General features: G+C 40.6%; 1 protein-coding gene across 11 annotated transcripts in view; it reads left to right on the forward strand.

The window, feature by feature from the left end:
- HHAT (hedgehog acyltransferase) overlaps positions 1-12,687 on the forward strand; it is a 495,443-nt gene that overhangs the window by 266,418 nt on the left and 216,338 nt on the right. For all 11 annotated transcript variants that reach the window (XM_082399944.1, XM_082399935.1, XM_082399943.1 and 8 more), the window contains one exon: positions 5,193-5,394. In XM_082399944.1, coding sequence (XP_082256070.1) covers positions 5,193-5,394 — 202 coding nt within the window. The remainder of the gene's footprint in view (positions 1-5,192; positions 5,395-12,687) is intronic.

Here is a 12,687-nt window from a genome sequence, read left to right on the forward strand (position 1 = left end):
TGAAAAGCAAATGAAAATTATATTGTTAGGTATTTAAATACTGTTGACTAGTAACTATATAATAACACATGCATGCATACACACACACACACACACATACATATGTAGAACTGCCTTAAAGAATTTTACAGTTTAGCTGAAATGACCATCATAATAGAAAAGACATCTTTTGCTGAATAACTGTTCAATTCAGTGGTACAAACAGTAGGTTCTCTGGGTTAAATAGAGAGTGGGAATATTTAAAAGAGACTTCCTGGAGGAGTTGGGAAACCAGAGAGGATGGAGGATGTGAAAATGGTATGACCAAAGGCACAGAAGTGTGAAAGCCCCGTTTGTTCAGGATTTCAGGATTTTTCAAGAGAACTAGTGGGAAATAGGGTAGAAAGATAAGGCAGAGCTGGAACAGGATGTCAGCCACTGCCTGCCCCAGCCCAGCCAAGTAATAGGTAATTGAAGATGGGAAGTCAGCAACTTCAACTCAATCCATGGGACAGTAAAAACCAAGTCTTTCAGTATCTTAGCTGCCTCATCCTCGTACCTCGCTAGGGTCTGGGGTTCGTGGCAAAGGGTTTGAAACTAACATGGCAAGCCAGGAAGCTATTGGGTAGGTCCTGGAAAAAAAGGGAGCATTGTGATTTTAAGAGTAATGTCTTTTTAAAAATTTTTTAAATTTGTTTTACATCTTTATTAGAGTATCGTTGCTTTACAATTCTGTGTTAGTTTCTGCTGTATAACAAAGTGAATCAGCTATATGTATACATATATCCCCATATCTCCTCCCTCTTGTGTCTACCTCCCACCCTCCCTATCCCACCCCTCTAGGTGGTCACAGAGCACCAAGCTGATCTCCCTGTGCTATGCGGCTGCTTCCCACTAGCTATCTATTTTACATTTGGTAGTGTATATGTGTCCATGCCACTCTCTCACTTCATCCCAGCTTACCTTTCCCCCTCCCCGTGTCCTCAAGTCCATTCTCTATGTCTGCATCTTTATTCTTGTCCTTCCCCTGGGTTCTTAGGAACCATTTTTTTTATATATATATATGTGTTAGCATACGGTATTTGTTTTTCTCTTTCTGACTTACTTCACTCTGTATGACAGTCTCTAGGTCCATCCACCTCACTACAAATAACTCAGTTTTGTTTCTTTTTATGACTGAGACTTACATTATATTTTATTTTTATATATAATATAGTATAATTATATATTATATATAATATAGTATATATTATATGCTGTATTATATTTATATTCCATTGTATATATGTGCCACATCTTCTTTATCCATTCATCTGTTGATGGACACTTAGGTTGCTTCCATGTCCTGGCTATTGTAAATAGTGCTGCAGTGAACATTGTGGTACATGTCTCTTTTTGAATTATGGTTTTCTCTGGGTATATGCCCAGTAGTGGGATTGCTGGGTCGTGTGGTAGTTCTATTTTTCGTTTTTTAAGGAACCTCCATACTGTTCTCCATAGTGGCTGTATCAATTTACATTCCCACCAACAGTGCAAGAGGGTTCCCTTTTCTCCACACCCTCTCCAGCATTTATTGTTACCATGTGGATTCTCACCACCCCTGTCCCAACTGTCAGACATTCTTGAGTTGTTTTTCAGAGTGGGTATGAGGGAAATAGATACTTTCTTCTCCCTTCACGTATGCCTACTACTCAGCAACAAGCCCCAACCGTCAACCTCTTACACCTAACTTCTAACATAGACATCTGCAGGATGCCTGCCTGGACAAGACGGCAGGTGGGACAGAAGGAATTTATTTAGTCTGTTTAAAAATGGAACTTGTAACTCTGGCTTTCTGGCACAGAGCTCCTTGGCCTAAACTCCTTTGTAAATGATGAGCATCTTTCTTCCTAGTAAGACTCCTTTCCTGCAGAGGATATTTCTTCAGTTAATAAAATACTGGTGGATGTTTCTGTGGAGACCGCTTTGAAGATTTGGTTGAATCAGAGGAACATATCACCAAGAGATGCTCCCATTACGGTAAATGGCTTCATAGAACACAGGCCTAGGGGTTCTGAAAGTAGAACATTCTAGGTTCGGGTTCCACCTCTCCCATGTAAAATAGGGCTGGTCCTTGCAAAGTTGTGTAAGTGATTAGAAACAGTTTATATAAAGTACCTGGTACATGGATATTCAGTAGAGGGTAGACGTTATAAATAACATCTACATTTTACATAGGTTCCTCCTCCTGAGTTGGGGGTTTGCTTTGTTGCATTAATTCTGTTAGATGGTTTTAAATTAATAAGGTAGCACAGATGGATGGTAACTACCTCAGGCAACATTCTCTGCAAGCAGTGACCCCACGAAGCCAGCCTGGCAGGGGCAGGCCTTGTGCACACTCAAGCTCGCACAGTCACTGACAGGAAAAAAATCTTTTCATTTTTGCTTTGCTGAGAAGGTGGTACTGAATGCTTTCTTCCACTGGGAAATCAATTTCACTGTGCAGTGGGTCTAAGTAAGTGAGGTCATACTACTGCTTTTCTAAAAGAGACACATATTTCTGTTTTTATTAATCATGGAACTGACCCAAGCCTGGTAGAATTTATAAAAGGAAACATGCTCGCTCTCCTTCTTGCTGTATCTACTGCCTTCTAGAAATTAAGAGAGAAGAAGGGACTTTTGTCTTCCAGTCTGGAAATCATACCCTCTTCTGGTTTAAAACAAGCAAGCAACCTCATGTCCTTGGAGACCAGCCATATGTGAGTTTCTGGAGTAAAAGGAATTTTCAGAGATTTTTGTCGGCTGTCACTTTTGAAGGCAAAGTAACAAAGCCATGAGGCCAAGAGATGCCTGAAATAGCTGTGCATGTAACTATGGGGCTAGATGCTTCCTTGTCACAAGCTTGAAAACATGTTCTTTTTGGAGTTGAATCTAATATTAAGGACCATTGATGTGGACGATGCGAGGTTTTTATTCTTCACTGGAGTTTTCTGATATATATAGTGCGGCTCACTTTAATGTAGTGAGATACAACAAAAATCTCAACATAAAACACACCAGTGTTGAATGAGAAGAGTATTAGGATCAGAATTAACTTGTTTTATAAAATGATTATCTGCAAAGTTTCTGTAAACAGCAGTTATTCCTTATCCTTTTGAACTTGGTTTGACCACCCCATTTTTTTTTTTTTTAATATGCAACCTTTTTACACACAGAACTGATTGTATGAAGTGGCGTATAGCCTCATGGAGCTCCATCATGCAAGTAGGAGGCTGCAGAGGTTTGTGGTCCATTTTTTGCCTCTGCTGAGTATTCTACACCAATAACCAAGCAGCCTGTAGGGGGCAGCAGAATGCCAAATAAAACACCTGTTCCTGGGGCTGTCAGGCTTTTCTGGCTCATTGCCCACCCCTTCTCGGTCCATGATGCAGCACCCACCCTTCTCCCCTTTGCCTGGCAAAATTCATCCTCTAGGCCTTGCCAGGGTGGGGACCTTTACCATTAAGCCTCCCATAACCCACTCGCCTCCACTGACCCTGTTCTCCTCTACACTCTTAAGCCCTCCTGGTCTACTTTGTACCATATCATATAGCAAACAAGTACCATATCAGCTTAATGATGGGACTTGTTTGCTATTGTTTCACAACCAGCTATACCTGTCCTTTGGACAGGAACAACGTCTTATGTCTCTGTGTTGCTCATAATGCCAGGACTGCCCTGGAGGCCTAAATAAATGCTTGACAACCGATGGAGGATTCCTTAATCTGTAGTGAGTGCTTGATGCGTATTTGCTAACTTGATTGTCAAGATGGTCTTGTTGGTGCACAAGAGAAAGTATTTTCTTTGCTTTGCTTGTTTCTGAAATACCTACACTCTCACATGCTTTCCGGTTTGTTTCAGATTGGGATGTAAGATAGGAGGGCTTTCAAAATAAACCCAGAGGTGTAATGGAAAACATTAACTCTGGTGCCATAGATGCAGATTTGCATCTAGGCTCTTCCCTTTGTCAGCCCATTTTTCTCACCCAGATAGTGGGGCTAGCTAAGCTGATCACATAAGCTACCATCTAACCTGGAGCACCTTTGACAGTGAGGGAGGACATTTAAAAATACTTATAGTCACATAGTCTTTAGAAGTATTTATTGACTGGGGAATGGTTTTTATTTTGTATTTTTTGGCTTGCCTATAAAACTGTTCTATTCGAAAATGATTTTCAAAATAACATTTCTGAGAAAATATTAAAATAATATATAAACAAGACAACTTGTCCATGGGTTGGCATGCTAGAACAGCATATGGTGTTTCAAAGAATCAAGCCGAGTGATCCATGGAAAGTGTCTAGTGCCGTGCCTGGGACACACTGTGTGTTCAGGAAATGATGATTTCCTTCTCCTTCGTGGAAGAAGGTTGGACAAAGAAGCACTGACCAGCAGTAAACAAAAGCCTATGGGCTTTTTAAAAAAGGCTGCTGTAAGGAGGGTGTGTTCCTAGTTGTCCAGATCCTGACAACCCAAGATGTGAGTTTTGCCCAACTCTAGCAGGAACATACTGATTGAAGAACATGGCTCTGTGGGTATGTAATCAGACAGCTGTCTCAGCAGTAGAGAACATACCTGAGGGATGGCTGTGCCTTTCGGGTGATAAGTTGGCTGCCCTGTGAGCACAGAGCTCTTCTCTTCACTAGCAAATTCCTTAATGCTTCTGGGCAACTTGCGGGGAAAGCTGGAGGATCTGGCCTTGGCACCCCTCTTCTGCAGGAGCTGTCCTGCCGTTTAGGGGCCTGAATTCAGCAGTTGTGCTTAAATACTGGGTTTACCAGAAACTTAATAGTTTGAGCTGTAAAATACATACCTGCCTTGAAGTCTGGTGTCCCCATGTAACCAGAAACTTAATTGCCATTCTGTGAGTGAGCTTCTAGGGTTGGGTGCATCCCTTTTAGAAACTCTAAATTCAATACTCCTCACCGTGCCTCCTATAAGTGCTATTTTGCTCTAGTAATGAGAGCTCTTTAGCCTGTGTGTTCATTTAAGCTAAAGCCCCTCAGAGCTGAGGTTCATGTAGTGCCACCTCCGTGTGTGATGGAGAATTCAGGGAGTGCTCTGTGGCTTCCTGGAAGTCAGGAAGGGTCTGCACACGGTGAATAGCGACGTGTGACGGGAGAATCACGCCCGGAAGCGAGTGGTATTGCCGGGACAGCCCTCCACATGGTTCCTAACAGCCTCTTCTGTCTCTAGGTATGTGTACATTCCAGCGGGCGGGTCCCAGCACGGCCTGCTAGGGACACTGTTTTCCACTGCGATGACATTTGCGTTTGTGAGCTTCTGGCATGGTGGGAACGACTACCTCTGGTGCTGGGCAACACTCAACTGGCTGGGAGTCACCGTGGAGAACGGAGTCCAGAGGCTGGTGCAGGCGCCGCGCGTCCAGGACAGCTTGGTGAGCTGGGTCCTTGCTTGTGCACTAGCGGGCAGCCAAGCTCGGTGGACCGGGTTTGGGAGGGAAGGCGGTCATCACGTTTACCCCATTGTGGGCCATTCCTGCTAGATGGGTTCAAAACTCGTGTGCCCAGAGGTAGGACAGCTGAAAAAGAGGCTTCTGTAGCTATTTTTAAAAAATAAATGTTTTAACTATAAAAGTAATACATATTTATTATATGAGAATTAGAAAATTCAGACAAGTATAAGGAAAGAAAAAAGTCTCCTCAAGAGAAACCACTGTTAATACCCATTCTTCTAAATTTTTTCTCTCTCTCTATACACACACACACACACACACACACACACACACACACACACACACACACACAACATTTAAAACATGCTGTTATACTAGAGATATAGTTGTATCAGACCCCTTTTTTTTGTCATCAAATGCATTTCTAACAACCCTTTTTAATGGCTTCATAGAATTCCATTATGTGGATATGTCATAACTTATTTAATTAGTCTCCTATTATTAACATATTGTTCCAGTTTGTTTGCAGTTACCAGTTGCATTGAGATGACTGTCCTAACCAGGATGCATTCTTCAGTGTAACATGGCTAAGTTAAAGGTTTTTCTCACTTTTACGTTTTGCCATACATACTGCTTACCTGTTTCTTAACTGCCCTGTAGACAGAGTTTGCCAATTTACATTCCTACCCAACAGTGCCTGAGAATGCCCTTGCCAATACTGAGTAGTACTGGTATTTTTAATTGTTGCTATTTTGATAGGTTTTAGTAGCATAAAAATCAGGTAAGGATTTAAGACACATTCGCACTCTATAGGCAAACGATTTGGAAAATTAAGCATTTTTCTTTACACACATATTTTAAGTGATTTTAAACTACGAGCAAGTGTTTTATCATGTAAATGTGGCATAGTATGTATTAGAATCTTACAGGAAATCATCAATTCTGAATATGCAGCAATATTCCGATAACCCTGAAAAAAGTATCTAAAAAGAAATACGCTAGCATCCGTGTTCACGGGCAGGCAGTAAAACACAAGAAATTTACTGGGAAATGATTAATGTGGGTAAATTCCCCCCGTATTTGCAACTAAAACAAATATATTTCAAGAAGCCAACATTACCAAAATATAATACATTTGAGTGTTTTTCTATAAAGATAGCCGTAGTACAAGTGGACAGTCGTTTCAATAAAAACTGATACAAAGCACATAGCAAAAATAACACTCCTGAAGGAATTTAAATATGTTTATGTATGTTTACAGATAAGTATTTTATTCGGTACTAGTACCCAGCAATCAGCAGGAAAGAAATGTCAGTGAATTCCAGTAGAAAGTGGAATTTCAATGAAAGTCATGGCTTTGTAACACAAAGAAAAACCATAAAAGGTGGTATCATAAAGGTTACAAACTTCACCCTCAAATCTAAGTAGTCTTCTCCAAAGTGGGAAACCCAGTCATCAGCCATGAAAGCCAGAAAATTCTTTTCAGCCCTGGCTGAAGCCCTATAACACATTTCCATGTTCCCCCATGAAGGGTCTGACATTAACCTTGAACTTAATCTTAAGCAGAGCTCCGTAGACTTTGAGCCATGGCTTACATTACTAAGAAATCTAAAGAATCTAAAATATTAAAGGAGTAACCCACACTGTGCAATGTAGTGTATGGCTTGTTAATTTTGGTTAAAAATGAAGGAAGACTGTGAAAAGACATGCTCACAGGATGAAGCACTTGAATGTCTGCTCTGCCCCATCACAGCTCATTCCAGGACCTTCACGTGTTCACCTCATTTGAGCTTCCATCCGCAATTCAAGCTCCCAGGTGTATAGTAATTTCTGAACGTGCATTTTTTTGGTGAGATATATGTCTTGTATATTGCAAATGTGGTGTTTAGTTTACATATTTACTGAGCAAGAACACATTTTGTAAAACCTATTTTTATCACCTGTCTTGCATCCTGACAGCCTGGTGGTTGGTTATGGCTGTTTGGACTAGGAGCTTCTTGAGCACAAGGTCAGGACCCCATTATTACTTATATCCCCAATGGTTAGCTGCATGTCTGAGTTAGCCTCAGTAAGTCAGTACACAATTAATGCTTCCAAATTGGGTTCTTTAGTTCTTCTTCCACTTGTCCAGTTATGGACTTTTTCTCCACTACTCTGCTTCTTATACAGTTCAGCACAGATTCTGTTTTCTTTCAGAAAAACATGGCTGGCATTCCAGATGTACACAGCCTTTTGAATAAATTGTTTCCCCACTTGGGTTACATCCTTCCCTCTCTTTCATGTATCCATTTCCCATTCATTTTTTTTTAAAGATTTATTGATTGATTGATTGATTGATTGCTATGTTGGGTCTTCATTTCTGTGCTAGGGCTTTCTCTAGTTGCGGCAAGCGGGGGCCACTCTTCATCGCGGTGCATGGGCCTCTCACTATCGCGGCCTCCCTTGTTGCGGAGCACAGGCTCCAGACGTGCAGGCTCAGTAGTTGTGGCTCACGGGCCTAGTTGCTCCGCGGCATGTGGGATCTTCCCAGACCAGGGCGCGAACCTGTGTCTCCTGCATTGGCAGGCAGATTCTCAACCACTGCGCCACCAGGGAAGCCCATTCCCATTCATTTTTAAAATTGAGATACAATATTATTGTACAATATTATATAAGTTACAGGTGTACAAAATAGTGATTCACAGTTTTAAAGGTTATACTCCATTTATAGTTATTGTAAAATTTGGCTATAAATTTACCATTCTTTTGTCAAAATCCAAATAAGCACTTAATGCCTCCTTGGTACTTAATTTCATCTGATTTTAGTCTCCCCAGTTGATCTGATAGTATTTTTAAAATGTGGGCTCTCTCCCCATGCCTCTTATACACTCTCCCCATGCCTTTCATCCTTCATCTGTTTTTTTTGTTTTTTGTTTTTTTATGATGGACTGAAAGATATCTGAATAACAAGGATTATCATTACTTCTTTTCCCATATCTTCTTCATCTTCAACCTCAAAGCTTTGTCTGGGACACAAAATACAGTAGGATTCTATTTCTTGGTGACAGTTGAACACTCACTGAAAGACCAGTCGGAGCTGAGTGTTGTAAATAGGAAGCCCTCTGACGTTCTAGCCAGGGCTTTCCCATCGAACTTTATGCAGTAATGGAAATGTCCATTGTGTTGTCCAATGCAAGTAATCACGAGCCACACTGAGTACTTGAAATGCGCCTAGCTGAGGCGCACTGAGAAACTAGTTTTTAAATTTATTTAACTTTAATTAATTTGAATCTAAGCAGCCCCCTTGTGGCTAGTGGCTTCCATTTTGAACAATACAGTTCTGGAACATACCCCTTTTCTAGAAAAAAAAAAAAAAGTAAAAGAATATAGTGTTTGACTCTGCTATAATATAGAATGATTTTTATTACTGATGTGGTGCCTTGTATATCCAGCTGGCTACTGAACCTCTTCACTTGAACATCTCACAGATATCTCAGACTTAACATGCGTAATACTGAACACGTGGACCCCCGTCCCCCAATAATTCCAATTACCTCCTTTGCCTCTAGCATCCTCTATTTCTGCAAAAGCCACTGTCATCTTTCTAGTCACTCAAGGCCAAAACCATCAAGTTATCCTTTGTACCTCCCTCTCTCCCAGTTCTACTTGTATGTACTGTACGTTCTACCTCCTAGGTAGATCTTAATTTTTAAAAATTGTTTCCATTTCCACTGAATCATCCTAACCCCACTGTTATCATTTCTTGCCCAGTCTACCAAGTAGCTTTGAACTGGTCTCCCTGCTTCCACTTTTGCCTTCTTCAGTTCATTATTCTCAGTACTAAGTGACGCTTCTCAATAAAAACCTAACCATGTTGTTGTCCTTAAAATCCTTAGTGGCATCCCATTTTCTTGGGGCTCAGTCCACAATATTTAAGATGACCTATAAGGCCTTGGCTGATCTTGATCTTGCTACTCTCTCCATCCTCTCTGCCTCTCTCCCCTCTCACTCTGTCCTTCCTTCTGTTCATTTACATACCTGGGCCCTCCAGCCCCAGCTACCCCGCACAGGCTCTTCCATCTCTAGAATGCTCTTGCTCCTTTCCCTCCTATTTCATCCTTCAGATTTCACCTTCAATGACCGCTTGTTTGGGTACCTTTTACTGACCCTCCTAAGTCAATCAGGTCCCAATTAGTAACTCATTTGGGGCACCTTGTACGTGGTCTCTTCTGTTATACTTATCACAGTTACAATGAAGTATTTTTATACAATAACTTGTTTAATCCTTATCTCCCTCACCAGACTGTAAGCTTCATGAAATCAGAGATCTGTATCCTTGGCACATATCATGATGCCTGGCACAGAGTAAGCATGCAGTACATACTTGCTGAATGAATGAGTGAATATATTTTCTGACTTTACTGAGGGGCATATAAGAGGAAATAAACTTACACAGCAGCATGAAGAATATAGATTGAATACTGGAAGAACTCACTAAGGCTGAGGCTTATTGAACATTATATAGGGAGATTGTTTTGTAGCAGGGTAGACACTAATTGGTCTAGTGATGGCAAAATGCTAATTGGTCTAGTGATGCACAAAATATATAGAGAGGAAAGAAAAGGGTAGGGAGGAGTTAGCCTTCCTGGTACCCTACTGCTTTATGAGAGGGGGGATTATTGGCTGTGACTCACTGAGGCCCAGAGCTGTAGGAAGCTGACAAAAGGCATTTTCACAAAGCACCAAGCAGGGTGGATGAAGAGGAGTAACTGCTAAAGCAGCATGCTTTTTCTCTGTACAAGTACTCTCCCGGGGAGCTAGAATTTGTGTTCAGCGTAGAAATCTTTTAATAAGTGGAAACATTTTGAAGCATCAGTAGAGAGACACTACTTCTTGCCAATTCTCGATTTGATCTCTCCTTTTTTTTTTTTTTAAACATCTTTATTGGAGTATAATTGCTTTACAATGGTGTGTGAGTTTCCACTTTATAACAAAGTGAATCAGTTATACATATACATATGTCCCCATATCTCTTCCCTCTTGCATCTCCCTCCCACCCTCCCTATCCCACCCCTCTAGGTGGTCACAAAGCACCGAACTGATCTCCCTGTGCTATGCGGCTGCTTCCCACTAGCTATCTATTTTACATTTAGTAGTGTATATATGTCCATGCCACTCTCTCACCCTGTCACATCTTACCCCTCCCCCTCCCCATAGCCTCAAGTCCATTCTCTAGTAGGTCTGCGTCTTTATTCTTGTCTTGCCCCTAGGTTCTCCACGACCATTTTTTTTTTTTTTTTTTTTTAGATTCCATATATATGTGTTAGTGTACGATATTTGTTTTTCTCTTTCTGACTTACTTCACTCTGTATGACAGACTCTAGGTCCATCCGCCTCACTACATAAAACTCAATTTCGTTTCTTTTTATGGCTGAGTAATATTCCATTGTATATATGTGCCACACCTTCTTTATCCATTCATCTGTTGATGGACACTTAGGTTGCTTCCATGTCCTGGTTACTGTAAATAGAGCTGCAATGAACATTTTGGTACATGACTCTTTTTGAATTATGGTTTTCTCAGGGTATATGCCCAGTAGTGGGATTGCTGGGTCGTATGGTAGTTCTATTTTTCGTTTTTTAAGGAAACTCCATACTGTTCTCCATAGTGGCTGTATCAATTTACATTCCCACCAACAGTGCAAGAGGGTTCCCTTTTCTCCACAGCCTCTCCAGCATTTATTGTTTGTAGATTTTTTGATGCTGGCCATTCTGACCGGTGTGAGATGATATCTCATTGTAGTTTTGATTTGCATTTCTCTAATGATTAATGATGTTGAGCATTCTTTCATGTGTTTGTTGGCAATCTGTATATCTTCTTTGGAGAAATGTCTATTTAGGTCTTCTGCCCATTTTTGGATTGGGTTTTTTGTTTTTTCGATATTGAGCTGCATGAGCTGCTTGTAAATTTTGGAGATTAATCCTTTGTCAGTTGCTTCATTTGCAAATATTTTCTCCCATTCTGAGGGTTGTCTTTTCGTCTTGTTCATGGTTTCCTTTGCTGTGCAAAAGCTTTTAAGTTTCATTAGGTCCCATTTGTTTATTTGTGTTTTTATTTCCATTTCTCTAGGAGGTGGGTCAAAAAGGATCTTGCTGTGATTTATGTCATAGAGTGTTCTGTCTATATTTTCCTCTAAGAGTTTAATAGTGTCTGGCCTTACATTTAGGTCTTTAATCCATTTTGAGTTTATTTTTGTGTATGGTGTTAGGGAGTGTTCTAATTTCATTCTTTTACGTGTAGCTGTCCAGTTTTCCCAGCACCACTTATTGAAGAGGCTGTCTTTTCTCCACTGTATATGCTTGCCTCCTTTATCAAAGATAAGGTGACCATAGATGCATGGGTTTATCTCTGGGCTTTCTATCCTGCTCCATTGATCTGTATTTCTGTTTTTGTGCTAGTACCATACTGTCTTGATTACTGCAGCTTTGTAGTATAGTCTGAAGTCAGGGAGCCTGATTCCTCCAGCTGTTTTTCTTTCTCAAGAGTGCTTTGGCTCTTCAGGTCGAAAGCTTTCTCTGCATCTATTGGGATGATCATATGGTTTTTCTCCTTCAGTTTCTTAATATGGTGTATCACATTGATTGATTTGCATATACCGAAGAATCCTTGCATTCCTGGGATAAACCCCACTTGATCATGGTGTATGATCCTTTTAATGTGCTGTCGGATTCTGTTTGCTAGTATTTTGTTGAGGATTTTTGCATCTATGTTCATCAGTGATATTGGCCTGTAGTTTTCTTTCTTTGTGACATCTTTGTCTGGTTTTGGTATCAGGGTGATGGTGGCCTCGTAGAATGAGTTTGGGAGTGTTCCTCCCTCTGCTACATTTTGGAGGAGTTTGAGAAGGATAGGTGTTAGCTCTTCTCTAAATGTTTGATAGAATTCGCCTGTGAAGCCATCTGATCCTGGGCTTTTGTTTGTTGGAAGATTTTTAATCACAGTTTCAATTTCATTACTTGTGATTGGTCTGTTCATATTTTCTATTTCTTCCTGGTTCAGTCTTGGAAGGTTGTGCATTTCTAAGAATTTGTCCATTTCTTCCAGGTTGTCCATTTTATTGGCATAGAGTTGCTTGTAGTAATCTCTCATGATCCTTTGTATTTCTGCAGTGTCAGTTGTTACTTCTCCTTTTTCATTTCTAATTCTATTGATTTGAGTCTTTTCCCTTTTTTTCATGATGAGTCTGGCTAATGGTTTATCAATTTTGTTTATCTCCTCAAAGAACCAGCCTTTAG

This window comes from Balaenoptera borealis (assembly GCF_965194805.1).
Source record: "Balaenoptera borealis genome assembly, chromosome: 1".
Classification (NCBI taxonomy): Eukaryota; Metazoa; Chordata; class Mammalia; order Artiodactyla; family Balaenopteridae; genus Balaenoptera; species Balaenoptera borealis.